This window comes from Dunckerocampus dactyliophorus, chromosome 1, assembly GCF_027744805.1.
Source record: "Dunckerocampus dactyliophorus isolate RoL2022-P2 chromosome 1, RoL_Ddac_1.1, whole genome shotgun sequence".
Classification (NCBI taxonomy): Eukaryota; Metazoa; Chordata; class Actinopteri; order Syngnathiformes; family Syngnathidae; genus Dunckerocampus; species Dunckerocampus dactyliophorus.
This window is the reverse complement of record NC_072819.1, coordinates 24424431-24447213: the sequence shown is the minus strand read 5'-3', so window position 1 is coordinate 24447213 and position 22783 is coordinate 24424431. Positions and strand designations below refer to the sequence as shown.

The 22783-nt window shown below is 39.1% G+C and overlaps 1 protein-coding gene across 1 annotated transcript in view; it reads right to left on the bottom strand.

The window, feature by feature from the left end:
- The window catches only part of cfap74 (cilia and flagella associated protein 74), an 88482-nt gene that overhangs the window by 43905 nt on the left and 21794 nt on the right, over nt 1-22783 (bottom strand). The window contains exons 15-22 of the mRNA XM_054780615.1: nt 17366-17432; nt 16884-16973; nt 16538-16720; nt 16245-16383; nt 15487-15599; nt 12360-12482; nt 7891-8012; nt 439-567 (exon numbers count right to left, since the gene is read on the bottom strand). Of these exons, the coding sequence (XP_054636590.1) occupies nt 439-567; nt 7891-8012; nt 12360-12482; nt 15487-15599; nt 16245-16383; nt 16538-16720; nt 16884-16973; nt 17366-17432 (966 nt within the window). The remainder of the gene's footprint in view (nt 1-438; nt 568-7890; nt 8013-12359; nt 12483-15486; nt 15600-16244; nt 16384-16537; nt 16721-16883; nt 16974-17365; nt 17433-22783) is intronic.

Sequence of the window (22783 nt, the reverse complement as noted above, 5' to 3'; positions counted from 1 at the left end):
TCACATTAAAACCTCTGCTGATTCACTAAAGCAGATTACTGCCATTTTCCCTACATTTGCCTCCCGCCTCGCCGCTGAATAACGACCGGGAGAATGCCTAACTTTGTAATTTTAATAATATTTGTCATATTTTTATCTCAGCTATCAATACTGCTGATCTATGAAGGAAAAAGAGGGTGTGCAGAAGTAAACTAGTGCCCACGTACAGCATGCATCTCATATTTGCCCTGAAGGTCCCCTGTCTGATCTCCTCATATTGACTCTACATATGTGTTGACTATAATTTAGTGTTTTTCATTATTGCGCCATAAGTTCCTTCCTTTGCACCTCCATATAATCCTTACAGGTTTAGAGTAAAATAAAAAAATGTGATTATGACCGCCCCAGTGATTCCATTATCATTACATCTTCTGTGAGTGTGTGTGTCCTATACTGTACCTTGGCACAAACTTGAGGTGAGCTGTGAAGCTTGACTGAGCCTGGAGGAAACCTGTCCTTGGTAGGATATCTATGTGCTTTCTCATCTCTGGGCACAGGTTAAAGGTCAGCTTCAAGGCTGCACTGGTGCTAGATTGTAAGAAACATGGAGGATTATCATAAGACTGACAGGAAGATTATGTACAAACAATGTCAAAGGGAAAAATATTATTATTCTAGCAAATTCACAATGGCTAACCACATAAGGCAAACCACATGGGCATGGAAACGATTCACTAGTGTTAGAAAGTGTTAGTAACAAGATTGATTCTGAGGCATATAGGATTATACGCTCTGCTCACATTATTACATATTATATTAATTAATATTAATATTATTACTAGTGAATTAGGAGTACGCTACAGTAAGGGGACACACAGTATACTGTATTCTAATGAAGACTTCTAAGGGCAAAGGAGAAAAAAACATTTTAGTCAGAACAGAAATTGGCTTATACTGAGTTGTGCACTCCAGGTCCATATCAATTAGGTCACCCAGTTTCCAGGAGCTCTAACAGATGGTTTGCCTACAGCTACAAGTCTCAACTTATAAATGGCTGTCCACCATGGGAATTGTCAAACCCATCCAGCCCGAGCTTCACACCTTTGTAAAATAAAAACAGGAAAATTATGCTGGGAAGGAAAACATACATTTTAAAATGACAGATGAACTGTACAACTGTGGCAAAACCTTCCATTATAAATGCCCACATACTATACAGCAAGGTCATCTTGACATTTGTTTCCCTGCGATGAGGACTCTCAGGGACATTATCTTATCTTGCTGTCTTTATTGTGGCCAAATGAAAATCATCAGATCCCTTTCTTTTAGAGGAATATTCATGGATGCACAATGACGAATTAACAGTTAAAACGGCCAAATATATATAAAATATGCAAATCCAGGCTGAAAACACTTCTATTTAGCTGTGCATTTGACAACTGAAAGTATTTTATCTGTACTCTTCATTTTTAATGTTTTTGTTTAATGGAATGATTTAGGGAATTTTATGTAAGCATTTTTATAATGATTTTATGTTTTATGGAATGCTTTTATGAAGTGATTTCACCCCTCTCTTCTGTAAAGCACTTTGAATTACCTTGTGTACGAATTGTGCTCTAGAAATAAACTTTACTTGCCTTGCTTTGCCAATATCAGCGGTGTGCAGTCAGGTCCAGCAAGGCCTTCACTGCTGGCCTAACCACTAACAGAAGCACTGGCCTACATTTACAACTTAAATTCTAGTATTTGTTCCATGAAATTGTATTAATTTATTCCCAACAATCTATTATCGTCATTTAGTAGCATGTCTCTTGGCTGCACTGCTTCCAGTAGTGTATATGTATGTTCGATTTTTTTTGTCCAATCCGTTTCTATGTGTTGCCATGTCAAGGTAGTTTGCCCAGGGCCTTCAGAATCAGGAGTGCTGGCCCGTATCACATACACACTATTAGCAATGGAGTTGTTTCTTTTAGCCAGTCAGACATCAGATTTGCCTCTCAGGGCTGCCCCACAGTGACTTGAGCACCTTTTTGTCCTCTGATTGGTTGAGCAGACCAAAACTGTTCAACAAGCCAGGTTACACCCACAGTGGTTGACTGAGGAGGAGAAATCTCTGGTGAGTAGATGTATTTCATTTAAAGGGTTCAGGTTTTTGTCTTGTTATTAGATAAATATTGATTTTGAACTGTCCCCCTCTCAGTTTGAAACCCTTTCTTAAATTTACAATAAATAAATTGGTTAGCTCTGTAGCTTGCTATGCTTAAAGCGGTCTCTCGTGTCCCTGCAGCGATCCCGTAGCCCGTGCGTAAGAGTTGCGCAATGTCGTGTAAACAAAGTCAGCAGGAGTACAGCAGTGTCCATTATTTTACAGATGCACATGTATGCCAGATGCATGTCAGACTGGCTTCCCTGTATATCCACCAAGTGACAAACATAGTGAGGACATATAATAGATTGATGTAAACCTTTTTTTTTTTAAAGGGGACCTATTATTTATTACTTTTCCTCTTTTCTCAACTATAAATGTTGTTACAATGTTGTATTGTCGTGTTAAACGATGCCACCGCATCAGATAATGAGGTTTAGAAGTGAGACTTGAAAGCAGTTTTGGACAGCTCTGCACGATGTGTTTTACAGAGTTTTTTCTAACACTGAGTTTCAATGACGTCAATGCAACCTGGACTTCCTTATATAGACATGCCCAGGCAAACGGTGTAGGCCTACCCTCCCCCGCTCTGCTTTGCTCTGCTCTGTTTACCGTGTTAGCACGTATGGCTCCCAGGAAATGTTTGTTCGGGTGTGCCTAAAGAGGCAAGCTTCAGGCAGAAGTGGTTGAGGTTGCTGATTCGGCATTTCACATGGGACTGTTTTGTGAACGTGGGCCAATATGATGCTGGACTATCCACCAAACTGTTGCTGAAGTCCGACGCCTTTCCAACTCTAGTTGGTCGTGTTGAACAGACAGAAAAGCAAGCTATAAGTAGCAATTTACCAGTGTCCTAACTGTGCTTATTTTGTGTAAGTAATCAGACTAAAGGGGTTCTGCAGCTGTCCCGAAGTCCTCGGGAGCTCTAGGGAGTGGTACCAATCACAGCGGAGAGGGCTTGGCGGGATGCGTACCTGGAGGAGTGTAAATACACAGACAGTTTGGGCGGGAGGCAGGAAACACTGCATAGTCTGGAAGATCTAGAAAGCTTTCTGTGTGGGTTATTGTGTGTAGCTGTTCTATAGGAGTCCAGAACTCAATACAATTAGCCGCCACCCAACCAGCGATCACATTGTGAGCCCGATAACTCACCACACCCTGCCAATTAATTTAGTATAATAGGTCCCCTTTAATGTGATTATGTTTGAAATGCTACCACACCAAGTAACGTGTGAGTTATTATGTCTTCTTGCTTATCATGTCTACAATATGAGAGCGAGTATAAAGGTGACTACAGCGGTGTTGTTTCATGTCTACAGGGCTCTCATAATGTTAAAAACTGTACAATAATCCCTCGTTTATTGCTGTTAATTTTTTCTAGACCCGACTGAAATAAATAAATAAATAAGTGAATTTCCGCAAAGTAGGATCTGATATAGCATATAAAACCTGTTTATGACTTTCCAAATTTGTTTTTTTACCCTTACTAGAGCCCTCTAGATAAGAATTAACACTCTATAGTCGCCTTTGCACTTCTATCACCTAATACAGTACATATAACCAAAGTAAGCCATTTAAGACATAAATAAGTCTCATGCTTGTGTGTGTTTCAATAAAGGTCTTCCGGACGTGTGGAAAGGAAGTGATGGCGGAGATTCAGAGTTCACTTTTTGCTGCAGTCCGTGTTATTATTATGATGATGGCTATTATTATTATTATTATTATTGTTATGTTATTATTGTACCTGTAGTGAGACAAATAAGATCTCTGGTCTCTACCCACTCCCCATATTAGGGATGCTCCGATCAAGTTTTTATGCTGCCGATACCAATCATCCACGAGTAAAATAGACCGATACCGATCACGTAGATTAAGTGTACATTTTTAAATAAAAAACATTTAAAAAAATGTATTTATATACAATCAAACCTGTCTATAGCGGCCACTAAAGGGAAATGGCAAAAGTGGCCACTATAGGCAGGTGGCCGTTATAGACAGGTCAGCGGCCATTTTGAATTTGTGCACGCACATATTAACATGTCTGTGATTAGAAGCTTGTTGTGTTTGCAGATACATATAATTATACTGTTACATGTTGACCAGTAAAGGGCACTGTGGGACTGCGGATAAAAGTTGTAAAGAACTACTAGGTTAATAAACCACTGTTAATAAAGCGATTAAAGTGCATCGGTGACGTGAGTCTCTCCTTCCCCACAACAAGGGGCAATACAGTATTGACCAGTGCACATTGTCTCACACCAGGAAATAAACGGTGTCACTGTCTGCAACAAGCTCCAAAGAAGACGGCTTTTCTATGTCGAACAACTGACAGTTTGTGTGGATCTTGTGAATGATTGTGACTGAGATATGACTCAGAAGTCTACACACGACGGCTTCATTGATTAAAAACCAAAACTTTTTCGTGCATGAAGCTTCTGCTTGAGTCGGCATTTTGGCTGCTATATGCGGTGAGATATTGACCAAGGCATACAAAATGGCTGGCCCCTGGCCGCATTAGACAGGTGACCGCTATACACAGGGTCTATAACACGCAAATTTTCCGTGGGGGATTTTTCACTGGCTGCTATAGGCAGGTGGCTGTTATATACAGGTGGCCGCTAAGACAGGTTTGACTGTATATATATATATATATATATATATTTTTTTTTTTTTAACAATACTGGCCCTCCGTGTCTGCCAAGAAAAAGTTCAGCTGGCCAAGTCCCCACTGAAGACCCATGTACCAAATACACTGCCACTGGCAAATAGATGTTAAATCGTTTTCATATTGATTCTGATGGCACGGTTTTATAACAATTTAAAATGCAAGTCCATAATTACTTCAAATGTCCGCATTTCTCTGGGTCACTGATGATTTATTATTAAGTGGTTTGTTTCTTTTTTACAGACAATATCTGTATTGTGTCTAAAGAATAATGGCAGCACCTGTCATTGTTTCCTGAAAAGGAAAACAATCAGACTTCTATTTGGGAAAAGGCATTTATTTGTTCCAATGGACGATAATTGAAGCGCAGGACTTACAGAAATTTAAAAAATGTGTCCTAAAGCTCGGAGTGCATTAAGGATATCCATTTATAACCTCTTCATAGCCGCTTTCTCCACCCACAAAAAACTGTCAAGCCATTATTTTTCACTGCAAACAGAGTGACATATTTCATGGTTTGCTTTGAGAGCTGTCCACACTGTGCCTGTAGTCATTGTCATGTTGTCACATGTGCGCACCAGATGGCGGTTGTCACAACCCCCCCCCCTCGCTTCCTCCTCCACAAGATGTGTCACAATGACTGTATAGGTGGTAGAGCAGACTCCTACCAGTGTTACTATCCCACCCTGCTGTGCTGTGCTTAACCTGGTGCATGCATCATAATGTAGCTCATCTATAGTCAAAAGTGCTGTGCAATACAATCTGTGGCTAAGGAATTTCTCATCTCATGCATACATATATTTAATATGAATGCATGTATGTGATGACAATGCTTGACTTTGAGTGTGGTGTTCTAACAGTTATTTAATTCTGTTGTGATAATCTGTTTTTACCATGCTCCTCAATTATGCAGTAACCCCTTCATTATTTAGTATTTATACTGTACACAATACTGTACAGGGCTGCAAGGATTGAGCGCAGCACATACTGGGCAAACACAATTCATAAAGCAGACACTGTACAAAGAGAAATGCAACATTTAGACTGGAAAATGACATGGTTTGTGGCTGTCAGGTGTAAAAATTACTTAAAGTGACACTTATCACTATAATGAAGAATGAACTAATCCTCAAACAAGGTAAAATGTGTGTGCGTGTTAGGATTAATTATTATTTAAGTCTATAATGACTAAATCAATTGGACCTCAATCATTAGAATTTGCAGTTAGCACATTTGGATCTTAATGAGGTTTTAAGTAGAGCTACAATATGCAAAAGCAAGAAGGGGGAGACAAAAAACATTTGGAACTTGTAATTTAAACAAAAACAAAAAAAATGAAATAAGTTGTTTATCACCAGATCAAAAGTTTAAGACCACGGGCTATAAAAGCCAAAATCTGCTCATATTTTCATTTTCTGTCAGTCATTCACACTGTCATGCCCTCCTGATGGCTAAAGCTAAGAAGCTTTCTCTTTTTGAATGTGGTCGGATTGTCGAGCTGCTTAAGCAAGGCCTCGCGCAGCGTGCCATTGCTGCTGAGGTTGGGTGCAGTAAGACAATCATTGTACATTTTTTGAAAGATCCTGAGTATTATGGAACAAAAATTAAGTGGTAGACCCCCAAAAAAATCACACCAGCGCTGAGCCGGAGGATCCGATTGGCTGTCCATCAAGACACAGGGCGGTCTTCGACCCACATTAAGGCCTGCAGTCGGCACCAGACGACATCTGCGGGAAAAGGGTTTAAAAAACAAAAAACAAATTCAAAGCTCTCGTCTCCTTCACTACCACAAAACTGCCCGTTTAGACTTTGCCAGGGAGCATCAAACATGGGACATTGAAAGGTGGAAAAAAGTTTTATTCTCTGATGAGAAAAAATGTAACCTTGACGGTCCAGATGGCTTCCAACGTTACTGGCATGACAAGGAGATCCCACCTGAGATGTTTTCTACCCGGCACAGTGGAGGGGGTCCATCATGATCTGGGGTGCTTTTTCATTCAGTGGAACACTGGAGCTTCAGGTGGTGCAGGGTCGTAAAATGGTGGCTAAAACGTGCAGATGTTGCAGCGGGCATCCCTCATGACTGAGGGCCCTCGTCTGTGTGGTAACAGCTGGGTTTTTCAACAGGACAACGCTGCAGTTCACAATGCTCGCTTGACCAAGGACTTCTTCAGGGAGAATAACATCACTCTTTTGGACCATCCTGCATGTTCCCCTCATTTAAATCCCATACAGAACATTTGGGGATAGATGGCAAGGGAAGTTTCTAAAAATGGCCATCAGTTCCAGACAGTTGATGCCCTTCGTGAAGCCATCTTCACCACTTGGCGCAATGTTCCCACTAGCCTCCTGGAAACACTCGCATCAAGCATGCCCAAAGCAATTTTTGAAGTGATTAACCAGAACGGTGGAGGTACTCATTACTGAGTCCTACTGAGAATTTTTTTTTTCTGGTTTGGAGAGTTTTTTGTTATTTTTTGAGCGATGGACTTAAACTTTTGATCAGCTGATAAACAGCCTATTTCAGTTTAATTGTTGTTTTCAGGTGGTCTAGTGGTTAGCATATTGGCCATACAGTCACAGTCTGGAGATCAGGAAGGGTTAAAATCTCTGTTGGACATCTCTGTGTGCATGTTCTCCCTGTGCATGCTCCAGCATGCCCCCCTGACCCTAATGAGGAGAAGCGGTATAAAAAATGGATGGATGTTGTTTTCAATAAATTACTTTTTCAAAGTGCTTTTTATCTCACTCCCCCTTCTTGCTTTTGCATATTGTAGCTCTACTTAAAACCTCATTCAGATCCAAATGTACAAAAGGCAAATTCTAGCAATTTTTCAACTGGTCTTAAGATTTTGATCAGGTCTGTATTTATGAATTTTTTTTTTTTTTTTTTAGCATTAATGAGACATAAACATGACTGATTCTATTCCTGCATCCCAATTTGCTTCAGGCTTTTAAAACAAATTATTGCACCAAATGTTTGATCATTCATATTTGAGACATTTCTGATAATTATTTAGTATTGCAGTTAGCCACTATTCAGGTATATGGAGTCATGTATATTGAAGACAAAGCTGCCACAATAGGCCTAAAGACCTACCTGCTTTGGAGCGTGACAACATCTTGATAAAGGCGGTCAAACATGCAGATCTTCAGGTCAATGTTTGGGTCCACCACCCACACGGGAAGGCCAACTCCTTCACCCTTCACCTGGATGGGAATCTGTTGAAGCCACCATGTGTTTATTTACAAACTTTAAAGGTCCCCCTTTATGCAAAATTGACTTTTTAATTTTGGTCTGGGTGTAATACATGTCCCTTGAACCTGTTAGAGCAGAGACCCCCAACCCCCTGTCATTTGGTACTGGGCCGCACAGAAAGAAAAAATAATTTCCATTATTTATTTATTTTTAAAAATGTTTTATTTTGAAAAGTGGCCGGATTCTCCCTGTTACATCCGTCTCACTTGAATGCTATGTGCTAACTTTCTCTCATGCCGCACAGAAAGACTACTACTGTATTTTTAGCATTTTTCTTTCACCTCATATTTGGTCTCAAATGCTGATACTATGTGGGAATGCATAAAGGTAAGTTTTGATGACTTATTGAGTGCTAATGTGCACATTTGTCTCAAGTTAATTCATGCTAGCACACTGCCTTTTACCACACACGTCAAACAGCGATGTAATAATCTCTCTGCAAAAACTCCAGGCTTGAACTGTTGGTTGGTGGGTCGGCATTCATTTTGTGCTTTAATGTGATGTTGTTCATGTCTTAGTTTTACACAATACATAATAAATAAGATACATTAGATCGCTATAATGTATGTTGTTTATTTTGGCTCCCCCGCCAAACCGTCCTGCGAGCTTGATGTTCTCCTCCAATTTCAGATCAACATTTGCAATAAGAGTGACTTATTAGATTATAATATTACTGTAATATAATTATTACATTAGAATCTCTCTTCAATATGCCTCAGAGACTTATTAAATGCATTTTAAATGATAAAATGTATAGGTACTCGACAGTCATGAATGATAATGTAAGATGATCGATGAACAGATGGAATCTGAGCCATGGTGTAGAAGTAATATATAGTAATAATAAAAAATATTGTAATAACAATAATATTATATAATAATAACAATAACATACTATATTAATCATATATTTGTCATTTTTGCGTGTCACAGCAACTATGGTGCTTTCAAAGACAGCCAGTATTAATTACTAATCTGGGAAGCATAAAGAGAAATACAGAAATTGTGGGCTTTTTTGACAGTGGTCCATGTATGCTGTACATTTTACCTTTATTACAACATATTTATAAATGATTACCACTTGGGGTCTTTTCTGTGGGAAAGACTGAGTTGTCACAGATTCTTTTCATTACTTTTACGGACAAAATTTCTAGGCGCAGCGTGTTGAGGTGATGTGGTTTTGCGGATCATGTGATTTTGCGGATGATGTGGTTCTGCTGGCTTCATAGAACCGTGATCTTCAGCTCTCGCTGGATCAGTTTGCTGCGGAGTGTGTAGTGGCCGGGATGAGAATAAACACCTCAAAGTCCGAGCCCATTGTTATTTCCCAGAAAAGGGTGGCGTACCATCTCTGGGTTGGGGATAAGATCCTGCCCCAAGTAGATGAGTTCATGCACCTCTGGGTTTTGTTCACAGACTCTGCATCAGTCCATCTTAGTGAAGAGGAAGCTGAGCCAAAAGGCAAGCACTAAATTTAACAGTCGATCTACGTTCCTACCCTCACCTATTGTCATGAGCTTTTAGTGATCAAATTGACACAGTTGTGGGTACAAGTGGCCGAAATAATTTTGTTTTGTAGGGTGGCTAGGCTCTCCCTTAGAGATAGGGTAAGAAGCTCTGTCATTCGGGAAGAGCTCAGAGTAAAGCCACTGCTGCTCCACATTGAGAGGAACCAGATGACCGAATGCCACAGCCTGTCCTGAAGTGTTCAGGGCACGCCCGACCAGCAGCAGGTCTCGAGGAAGACTCAGCAAACATTTCACCTCTCATCCATGTCCAAGTTAAATTGCTCTGACTCAACTCCTCAGCTATATCATGTACTAAAAACCTTTACAGAGACTTCTGTTAATATCATTTTGAGTTCGCGTATAAAAACATATTGTTCCTAAAATGTTAGTTTGACATCGTTTGTGCTGGCACACAGTGTTATTTTGCACATCCTCAAATTGAAGCTGCACTGCAGTTCATTAAATATAAGCTTCAGTGGAACCTCGGGTACCATGTTTTTCGATTAATGTACAAAATTTACTCCATAATTTTGCCTCGCTTTTTGTACATTTATCGGGTCGTGTACAACGTTGCGCACGTCTCGACGTGTTGGTAATACACTGCGTGACTCCAACTGTGTTCTTAATGTATTTTTAATGACAAATCCTATTACCTTGCCACTAAATGGAAACAGGAACCGGAAATCATCTGTCACCCATCTGCGTTGTCATCAGCGGATGACTCTCACAAATGTTAACACAAGACATGTTTTTATACTTTTATAATTATAGATTTACATACATGAAATAATTCTAAATTCATATAAATGATGAATGAAAGAGATAAATTAACATTTAAGGTAACTTTGACCTTCATTGGTTATAGTTATGGTTACATTTTATTTGAACATGTATGCAAGTTACAGTGGAGTACATCACATAATTAAATTCACAGTTCCACATGTCCAAAAGAAGTAGGAAGAAGCAAAGCTTATTTAATGCTACCCCTCATCCGTTCCACATCTTGTGCAGTACATTTTATTCACTTCCTGTATTCTATATGTGATTTTTTAGTACAGAGAATAATGATAAGGTAATGTAACAATATGATGATCTAATTATTAAGATTTTTTACAATTAATATAATTATCAGTATAATAATAAGTAATAATAAATAGAGAAAAGCATTTGGTCGTACGTGTCCTTTCTGCTTTTACCAAATAGCATTATTTTAGTTTTACTTAAGTTCAACGATAATTTGTTTTTATCAAACCATCTTTTTAATATGGCCATTTCATCTGTGACTTTTTTAATTACCTCTTGTGTGCTTTCCCCAGAACAAAAGGCAGTGGTATCATCCACAAATAATACCAACTTTAAGTCCTTTGTCACTTTACAAATGTCGTTGATATACTAATTGAACAGTTTTGGGCCCAATCTTGACCCCTGGGGTACTCCACATGTGATATTTAAACTTGCAGATATGTACTCTCCTGGCTTTATAAATTGCTTCCTGTTTGCTAGGTAGTTTTTAACCCAATTCAAAAGTAACCCTCTGATTCCATACCTTTCTAATTTTGTTATTAGGATGTTGTGAAGACATGATTGTTCCCAATGACACAATGTGGCAGCAAGATCGAAAACAGACACTGCCTTCACGTTTTGTCACGAGTTATTTCTTGAATTCAATAGTGTTTCTCACCTTGTTTATTTGGCACTTGCAACTTTCTTTGGCTCCATTTTGAGTTATTGAGGTGCAACACTATTAATTCAAGAAATAACTGATGACAAAACAGGAAGGTGGTCCGGAAGACTACACCTCGGCAGATCGAGGTCAGTTCACCTCCGGAGCCTGCTACATCTCTATGCAGGGCCAGGGCAAGTCTCCGGCCATGGCAACTCCACGTTCGACCGAAGGCAATTCTCCAAACAGCCCTCGCTGGCTGCGGCATTGCCATCCGGTTGATGCCTAGCGGGCAGTAAAGACGCCAACCAACCATCAGCATCGGTCCCTCCGTGATGGGGGGGACGCAACTTTGGCAACCCACAACATGTCCTCTCGAGACGTTCCCTTCGCCTTCACGTCGGGCCGAGACGTCACCTACTTCTGCTCGGCATCTGGCCCAGACGTCACCTCCTGCTTCATGTCAAGCCGAGTCGCTCTCTGCCTCTGCTCTGCGACCACCCGGGCTGCTTTCCTGCCCACCTGCGTTGGTGGCGCGCAGCCTGCAGCTGCCCGGTTCTGGCCCTTCGACGGCCAAGCAACTGGAGGGGTCCTGTCGGCGACCCTCCACCGTTCTCCCCTCCACCCACCCTGTATTTAGCTGGACTCCTGTCTGGTGCTTTTATTTAGTGTGGTTTACTTCTTGCAGAGGGTGGTATGCAGCTGTTTCACCTCAGTGGATCTCTCCGCGGCTTTTGGAAATCGCAATTAGTTGGATTAATAATGCCAGCGTCATTCCATGAACGGCGCTGGTTCACTGCTTTGGTTCTCCTCGCCTGTACTGTCACCTAAACTGTTTCCGTACCTGTTACTACTGCCCAAGATTTGATTGTGCTTTTTTTTCGCAGAGCTTTTTCCTTTCCGCTTTTTTTGTTACCTGTATCCTGCACTACCATGAGTACCTAAATGTATTGTAAAGGACTTTTACTTGCACGCTGCGCCTGTCTCTGCCTACCACGGGTCCAGCATTTAACAGCCATGCCGTTTCATGCCACAATGCACTATTATGGGATAAAATGTTGAAAAATAATAATATTATTGGTCCAGAAATTACCTTTATGTCATCCTAAGACTAAGAAAGATGATGAAGAACATCTTACTGGGTTGCTGGTGGGATCTGAAAACATCATGTACAGGTTTAATGTCACTTCTCCAGGAACAGTCGGGGAGAATATAAGCTCCAGTTTGACGGTCTCAAAAGGTCCAATCTCCCCTTCTCTTACCTGTAACAGGCAACACATTTAATGAATCATTATTCTGAGTTATAGAATGTTGGGAATGCAACCTAGAAAAAATACATAGACATTACTTTCCACATAAGCTGAGCAACTTTAAATGGCTGCTACAAGGCATGACGGTGATGAGCAAAAAAAATGACAAATGAAAGCAAGAGTACGCCATTCTCACAACAATAAAGTATTGTATTATATGGTCATTAAACAGCACAGCCGTCAAAGAGGCCATGTGCAAGAATAGGTCAAAATGACAATGATGGAAGGACGTGAAGCACGCGAGTACACAGGAGCCACAGCAGATGCAGAGGCAGAGTTGATGCACCAAAAACACATAATGAACCCTGAACAACTCAAATGGCATACAGTACATAGCCACAATCACATAAAGTATGTATACAAAAAACAGAACATGTTCTGGAACAATGAGTCTCCTTTAATGCATATTCTTGTTATTTAATGGTTTAAAAGCTGTTTAATGAAATGCACCCACTATACCTAGTAAAGGTACTACTGTATGCTGTATCTTTTCATGCAGTACAATACCAACAAAACAATTACATTGTAACATCTATACTATCTATCTATATATATATATATAAAACATTGCCAGCTAATCACAGGGCACATATAAACAAACAATCATTCACTCTCACATTCATACCTATGGACAATTTAGCATGTTTTTGGAATGTGGGAGTACCCGGAAAAAACCCCCACACGCAAAGAGAGAACATGAAAAAAGCTCCACACAGAGATGCCTGACTGTGTGGCCAAAATGCTAACCACTCGGCCACCGTGCGGCCCGCTACACACACATATGTAAATACTTATGTATATACAGTACACACACACACACACACACACACATATACATATGCAAATACATAGATATATATAGTACACACGCACATACACACACACACACACACACACACACACACACACGCTCCTGATCAAAATTTTAAGAACACTTGAAAAATTGTAAGAATTTACATTTTGCACTCTTGGATCTTTAGGAGCTTCTAAATAGAGCTTAAAAATGCTCTATGCTTAAAAATGCTTAAAAATGGGATTGAGACAAAAAATATTTTGAGTAAGCAATTTATTGCAAACAACCATTAAACCAGTGGTTCTCAATTATTTTCTGTCATGCCCCCACTGGGGGACTGTTTTCGCGCCCCCCCCGATTTGAAATACTATTGGGAAACTGATAATATTTATTTTTTTATCTGTACTGTACAGACTGAACTTGAAAATGAAACCACTGAAATGCAACAAAATGGAGAGCAGTGAAGCATACAAGCGTATTCAAGACTCAAATTGCATGCTGAGTACAACAAATTCATACATGTTGGCGGGTCTGCACTTATTTTGAAAGTCCTCCCCGCCTCCCAAGCCTCTCTTGAGAGCGGGTCCACCTATTTAAGAAGCACTGCATTAAACTGAAATAGTCTGTTCATCAAAAGTTAAAAACAAAGCCTTTAAAATACAATACTGCCTCTTGCAGTGCGCCATTGCAGCTGAATTGGAAGCAGTAACACAGTCATTTTAAACATCTTCAAAGATCCTAAGGGTTATGGAAAAAAAAAAAGTAAAGTGGTCCACCCAAAACCATGTCACCATCCCTGAGCCGGGGGATCCGACTGGCTGTCCGTCAAGACACGGGACGATCCTCGGACCAAATAAAGGTTGCTATAGGTTGCTAGTGCAGTCCAATAACAATTAGACGGCATCTGCGAGAGAAGGGTTTTAAGAACAAAAACATCTTCAAAGCCCTTGTCTCCTTCAATTGCCTGCTTGAAATTTGCATGAGAGCACTCAACATGGGACACAGAAAGGTGAAAGAAAGTTTTATTCTCTGATGAGAAAAAATATTTCTCTGATAAGAAAAAATGTAACCTTGCCATTCCTGATGGCATCCAATGTTACTGGAATGACAAGGAGATCCCACCTGAAATGTTTTCCACTCAGCACAATGAAGGGGGCACCATCATTATCTGGGGTACTTATGCCTTCAGCGGAACAATGGCACTTTAGGTTGTGCAGGGGCATCACATGGCATATGTGGAGATGTTGCAGGGGCATTCCTCATGACTGAAGGCCCTCGTCTGTGTGGTAATGACTGTTTTTTTCAACAGGACAACGCTGCTGTTCACAATGCCTGACAAAGGACTTCTTCCAGAGTAATAACTTCACTCTTTTTGACCATCCTGTGTGTTCCCCAGATATACTGTAAATCCAATGAAGAACATTTGGGGATGTATGGCAAGGGAGGTTTACAAAAACGGATATCAATTCTAGACAGTAGATGCCCTCTGTGATGCCATCTTCACCACCTGGAGCAACATTCCCAGTAGCCTCCTGGAAACACTGGCATCAAGCAATCCCAAAACCAATTTTTGAGGTGATTTGGATTTTTTTTTTTCATCTGGTTGTTTGCAATAAATTGCTTACTCAAAAAATGTTTTGGCTCACTCCCATTTTAAAGCATTGTCCAAATTGTTTATTATAAATATTGTATTTTATATAGCACATGTTTTGTTTGTTACTGCATGCATCATTTACACAAAGACATGCAAACAAGGGATTACAATTTTGCATGTTTCTTTGTATCAAACTGTTGGAGCGTCTGGTAAACATAGTGTGGGGTACATATATTATCTAAGACAGGGGTGTCCAGACTTTTTCCATATCCAGAAAAATTCCAGATACGGAAAAATTGGAAGAATGTGGGGTTAGTTTGATGCATTTTGTGCATTAAAGATGCTAAAACCAATCCACTGCAGGTCAATATGTTAAGCTATCCGAACCAAACATTGACATCTTAGCTTTGTGTTGCAGGTGACAATGCAAATGAGTCTCTAATAATATAGCTGTTTGTCTTAAATGGTTCCCAGGCCACACTTTGGATTGCCCTGATCTAAGAAAATCAGTTACACTGCCAGTATCAGTATCGAATGCCACTGATGACCTTTACAATTACAATACTTACGTTCCCAATAGTTATGTCACAGGAATCAGACATGTTCTCTTCAATCTGAGCGTCCATGCTAGAAGACACACACGTCTCAGTAGCTCTTGGATCTGCAGCAAGAAGCTGTGACTCTGACAAAACATGAAATAATATTACCAATTTTTGGTGTTGGGACACTAAACCTGCTTGATGAGATCACCATATTCAGTTTCTTTATATTTGTAGTGTGAACATTTGGCTGAGCTATGTCAGAAAATGTGGAACAAACAAAACAACTTCATAAGAGACTTTGTTAAAGCCAGAAGGAGAGAGTAAGAAGCTTATCAAAGCATCGGTGGAAAAAGTGCTGAAAGCAGTGATGAAGCGATCTGACACACACCAATTGAGAGACAAGGCCTCCATCTCATTTGCTGTGACAGCAAGGTGAAGCCTACTTTATGTTTTTGTATACTTTTGAGAGTTAAAGGGACAGTTCGGATTTTTTGACATGAAGTTGTATGGCATCCCCATCAGCATTGTACTACAGCAACAGTGACCTACCCCCCCAATTGGTCCCGTGAGTCCAGTTATGGTCGGAGACCCGTGACGAGGAACACAATTCCGCTTAGTTGCTGGGGCCATTTAAGTTAAGAGTTTGTCGTCTCAAAACAATATGAGTTGAAATCAGTAATACAAAAATTAATAATTCAAAATGAACTGCCAATGTATGACAAATATGCATTTTTATTATCATAAGAAATTGGTTGAATTTCTTTGCAAGATTATAGCACATTTACCTTGTTGGCATTTCTGGGATACCGTGGACCCATCTGAAACATGATCCATTTTTTGTGGTTCTCTGGTGGCCATGGAAGTAGAGCTCTTGGTCAGATCATCACATGTTGTAATAGTTGTAACAGGTTGTGTAAAGGTTTCCTGTCAAGCACATTGCGTTGCTTATACACAAACTATTTTTAATGAACGCCTTTACACCTAACTAACATAAATAGTAAACTATCCACACCATAAACTGTATTTGCAATTAAATGAACTTCCTTAGGCCATAACAAACCATTTTTGTCTGTCTCACCTGGCATGTGCTGGCAGAGAGCTGGGATGGCATCTGGACCTGGTGAGTTTCTGAAATAGGCATTGTGGTGTCCAGGCTGAAGTAGGTTGCCAGCGCACCCTTGTTGGTCAAGGTGATAGTCCTTGAAATAGTCTGGCCCACAACATGCAAACCAAAGTCGATAAACTGGCTGTCGACCTCCAGCTAGAGGATACAGTCACAAGGCAAGACGCATCAAGTGGAAAATTACATACGATGAGATTATCAACACCATCGTACAACAGTATTGCTCTTTACATTATTTCGATAGTACGCAATAACCAAGGAATGGAAACTGACATGGTTGCTCATAGATTTCTACACTTACGTCACATCTCTTTATGGTGCATCTGACAGGCACAGAAAAGCGACCTGCTGCTGATGCAAACAGGACTTCTCCTTCCACTTCCTCATTGAGCTGAAGGGAACAAAAAGCAACAAAAAGGTGTTACCTGACCACACAGCTTCTTTTGAGTGATATATGGCCATTAAGAAAAGGACAATCTAAATCAGGGTTGTCTAATCATTTGTCACAGTGGGCTGCATACTGAAAAATCAAAGAATGCAGGGGGGCACTTTGATATTTGTATATTCCTCTTGGTCTATTTGCCCATTTTAGCTGTTTTTTTTTTTTTTTGGTTTAATTTTATTTCGACAATGTGCCACGGGGCAATAAAAATGGCCCCCAGGCTGCACTTGGGTCACCCCTTATCTAAATGTTGAACAAATTAATTAAACAGCGCACCAGTAATGATTTCAAATGTATCAACTGGTGTTAACTCACAAAAAATATATAATAGGGTTACTGACCGAAGGGTGGAAAGTAACATGCATTTCACAGGACATCCCAGTAGATAATGGACCAGGAGGTTGAAAGCTGCAGAAAAATATCAAAATAGTTAGGGAAACAATAGAGCCTCAAAAAAGAAAAACCTTTACAATGTAAGTGTAATAATTCCAAGGGAGAGTGGTCATGTTACTTGGGTGTATTAAATTGCAAATACAGTAGAGTCTTAGTTAGTGTCATTAATTTTTTCCAGAAGGTCTGGATAAAAAATGGATGCTAACCAAATCCATTTTTCCCATCAGAAATAATGTAAATCCACTTAATTCATTCCAGAAAGTCAAAAATGTTAACAATTATAGTTTGAAATGCAGAAACAATTTGAAATGCATCTAAGTACATATAAATGACAAACGAAAGGGATAAATTAACATTTAAGGTTACTTTTACCTTTTACCTAGAGTGTGCAAGAGTGACTATTACAGTTACAATTACTAGATAAGAATAAAAATGACATTAGAGCAACCTGGGGCATCTTAAATAGTATTATAACGAACAGTACTAAGAAAGTTGACTACCCTCACTATTTTATGGTTGGACACACTAATAAGGATGATATGAATGAGGTAGTTGAAATGTTAAACAACTATTTTGTAAATACTGGACCAAAACTGGAAGAAGAAATTCCAAAACTCTGGACAATGGAGGAATGGAATGAAACCATAGATAGGAATCTTAATTCCTACCATTTCAACTTCTTTGGCACTGATTGAAATCACGGAGGAAATTTCCAATGCTATACACCACAGAAAGTGTGCAGCTGCAGTATTCATATATCTTACAAGAGCCTTCGACACAAGTAATTACAATATTTTAACAACAAAATTAGAAAGGTACGGAATCAGAGGATTACTTTTGATTTCGGTTAAAAGCTACCTAGCAAACAGGAAGCAATTTGTAAAGCTAGGAGAGTACACATCTGCAAGTTTAAATATCACATGTGGAGTACCCCAGGGGTCAATATTGGGCCCAAAACTGTTCAATTTGTATATCAACGACATTTGTAAAGTGACAAAGTACTTAAAGTTGGTATTATTTGTGGACAATACCACTGCCTTTTGTTCTGGGGAAAGCACACTAGAAGTAATTAAAAAGGTCAAGGATGAAATGGTCATATTAAAGTCATGGTTTGATAAAAACAGATTATCCTTGAACTTAAGTAAAACTAAAATAATGCTATTTGGAAAAAGCAGAAAGCATGCGTACGACCAAATACAAATAGACGGAGTGGATATTTAAAGAGTGAATGAAAATACAGTTCTGCGGATCATAATAGATGAAAAATGAGTTGGAAATCTCTTATCAAAAATATACAACAAAAGTTGGGGTTAAATACTTCAATATTGAATGAAGCAAAATTTGTTCTTGATCAAAAATCACTCCACACTATTTACTGTTCTTTGGTATTATCATATCTAACTTATTGTGTGGAGATATGGGACAATAATTATAAAAGCAATCTTCACTCACTCAGTGTACTGCAAAAAAGATTGGTGAGGATAATTCATAATGCCGCGTATAGAGAACATACAAGCCCTTTATTTTTAAAATCACAGATATTCAAATTTGCTGATTTTGTAAATTTTCAAACTGCTAAAATAATGCATAAAGTTAACAATAACTTGCTACCCAAAAATGTCATACATTATTTCTCTATAATAGAGGATAAATATGATCTTAGGGATAAATTAAACTTGAAACACTTATATGCGACAACAACAACAACAACACTAAAAACCCACAGCAGTAAACCGTCAAGGGGGGTGTGAGAGGCAGGGAGGACTTTCAGTATTAGTGCAGACCTGCCAAAATGTATGAATTTTGCGCATTTCTCCATTTTGTTGCATTTCACTGGTTTCAGTTTCGAGTTCAGTCTGTACAGTACAGATAAATAAATACATATTATCCTTTTGTCAATAGTATTTCATATCGGGGCACGAAAACATTTCTGTCCCCCAGTGGGGGCATGACAGAAAATAATTGAGAACCACTGTTGTAACCCACAATGGAGCCAAAGAAAATTTCAAGAGCCAGCATTTTAATAAATAAGGTGAAACACACTATTAAATAAATAAATAAAAAACTCATGACAAAACAGGAAGGTGGTGTCCTTGTAGTGTCTCGCTGCCACATTGTGTCTTTGGGAACAGTAGTCTTCAGGGAAGGTAAAAGTAACCTTAAATGTTTATTTAGTCCTTTAATTTGTCATTCATATGCATTTCCGATTATTTTATGCATGTACAACTATAATTCTAAAACTATAAAAACGCATTTTGTGTTAACATTTTTGAGAGTGAACCGCAGATCACATACTGTAATTTAGGGCGGCCATTTTGTTCGCTAGCTAATAGGATGCTGACAAGGAAGGACATTTTCTGATTTAAAAAATACATTAAGAACACAGTGTATTAATAACACAACAAGACATGCCTCATTTTGTACACTGACTGAAGAATGCACGCAAACCGAGGCAAAATTGTGGCGTAAATTTTCCCAAAATACGCTAACCCGGGCAGACGCTAACTGAGCTTCCACTGTATATTTAATATAAAATCAAATAAATACATAAATAGATAAACTAATAAAAACTGTTAATAAAAAAACTAAATTATCTTAATTTATGAATAATTATTGTTAAAATGATTTGATATCATGGGCAGTCAAAACATTAACAATAAAACAAATGGGTGACATTTCATCTATACTAACTTTATATACACTGTAACTTGTCTCAGTGAAACTAATGGAAGTGACTTTATGTACAACCATTTTTCAAACATAAGACGCCCATGCATTTAAATACAACAAAGAGTCTATGAGATTAACACAACAGCAGTAGTCAAAAGTTAAGCCACTTCTCGCTTTGCACCTTTTGAACCAATCAATATGACAAAAAGCAAGTTGGCGGCAAAAAACTCCACAACTTCCATCCTTTTTCGTCGTAAACAATTGACTGTGAGCATCATCAATAAGCGGTAATTTTGTTGATTTTCTGTAAGGAGTAATTGAGCATTGGGCTTGATTCAAGGCTTTTTTTATGGTGTTGGTCCAGCTGCCAAGGTGATGAAGAACCTAGAAGCGACCATACAGCTCACCACTGTTATCTGGCAGTGTAAAGTATTCCACCTGGTCTGAGTGACCTTCACTGTCATAAACACATACAGAATTCCTCTCTCTGAGTCTGTTTTTGGCTAATTCCCTTCGTATGGATGTCATTTGGTCTGTTCCAGTTCCAAGATCCGATATGAAAAGACACACAATGTAAAATGGAACAGTTCACAGGGGATTTAATGCTGAATGAGACAAAGTTGGAAAAAGCCTACTACAGCACTATATAAAGCACTGCAAATGAGGCCATACAGTAGGAGAGCATATGCATTTGCTGACGGCTGATGTGATAATGCTGTGTCACACACACACACACTATGAATCTCAGAGGACGTTCTGCCGGTGGCTCATGACTTACTTTGAATCAATAGTTTGTCCTCATGTTAATAACCTTGTCTACACAAGAAGAAACATTGTGTGATGAAAATACCTACAGTATCTATAGCAGATATTATAAAGACACTAGGTAAAATATCCGTACTTGAATTGTACTAGAATATTGCACTGATATTTCAGTTCAAACAAAAAGCCATTAAAAGTCTTATTTAACATATAAATTATTAGATGCATCCCAATGTAGTTTCTTAATCATCCATCTTCTATGCCACTATGGTCGCAGGTATGCTGAAGCCTATCCCAGCTGACTTCAGGCGAGAGGCAGAGTACACTCTGGACTCGTCGCCAGTCAATTACAGGGCACATACAGACAAACAACCATTCACACTCACATTCATACCTATAGACAAATTAGATTCAAGAGAGTTTTATTGTCATGTGCATAAAACTCTCTTGAATTACAGTCTCCAATTAACCTAAAATGCATTTTTTGGAATGTGGGAGGAAGCCAAAGTACCTCGAGAAAACCCACGCATGCATGGGGAGTACATGCAAACTCCACACAGAGTTGCCCAACAGAGAATCAAACCCAGATGTCTCAGATCTCCTAACTGTGTGGCCAACATGCCAACAGTAACTTTCGAAAAAGAAATACTGTATATTCATTAGAATTACGAAAGGTAGAAAAGTACAATATTCCTTGATGTTATTCCAGCGGCACGTTTTATTTATCATGACTTTTCTTCACTAATAGGCTGGGAAAAATCACTTGATTCTACCTCATAGTAACGTTAAAGGTAATGGTTTAATTTATTTCGAAAATACATACGGTTTACACTGAATACTTCATATTACAATTCCACATGTCCGAAAAAGAGTAGGAAGCAACTGAGCTTATTTATTCCCCCCCCCCCGTGTCACATCAACAGCTAATACAGTACATACATTCACTTTCTGCATTTAACATGCACTAATTCACTATTTATATTATTCTTCCATATAATCAAAGCAGTTATAATAATAATAATTATTATTATTATTAAACAAACAATACATAACAACAAAAAGTTCTTCCTTTTGTCCCCGTTGTTGTCCGGATCCACTTCCAGATCTTCCTGTCCTGCGGTCTTTCGTGTGAGTGTCACTGAATGTAGGTACATGCATTCCTTGTTCCAGTAATTTGTCGAGCAGGCCCTTATCTATCTACAACGATGATATCAAAAGTTAAATGTTGAATGTGATCCTTCTAACTGCATGGTTCTTTCTTTGTGGGTTGTATCCTCCATTTTCCTTGTTGTCATGGTAATAAGATCTTTAATATGTATCCAGATCGTTGATATCTTTGACAACAACCACTCTTGCTTCTACTGGTCCTCCATTTAGGTTGATGTACATTTGGTGCTCCAAGTGCTTTGCATCTTTCCCTGCTTCCGCAAATCTCGTGCTTTCTTGGCGATTTCAGCATTGCATTGTGTCAGATGTTCATTCATGTAGAATTTGTGCCTTTCAGCTTCTTTGCCTGTTTCAGCAGTGCAGTTTTGAATTCCCTGTTGGTGAACTTAACGATGATGATGATGGGTGTTGTTTCTGCCTTACAGTGGAATGCAAGTACCGATGGTGTTGACACATCCATCTACATCCAACTTCTTTCATTGTAAGAAGTTGGCAATTTGTTGTTTTGATGAAGGAACATCTATTTTATCTGTTTTTCCTCTGTTTTGGACTGCCCTGTTTTTAGCTGGGTGTAATTCGGAGCCCTGTCAGGAACAAATTGTTCATTCATGCATTCTGATCCATCTCATCAATTATATTTTTCATTTGCCCAGTTATATTTTCCTTTGCTTCCTTCTCTTCCTCTGGTGTGATGCACAAGGCATCATTATCTTCCAATAGTGCCTTGATATCCTATATTATTACATAACACTCTATTTTCTTCTATA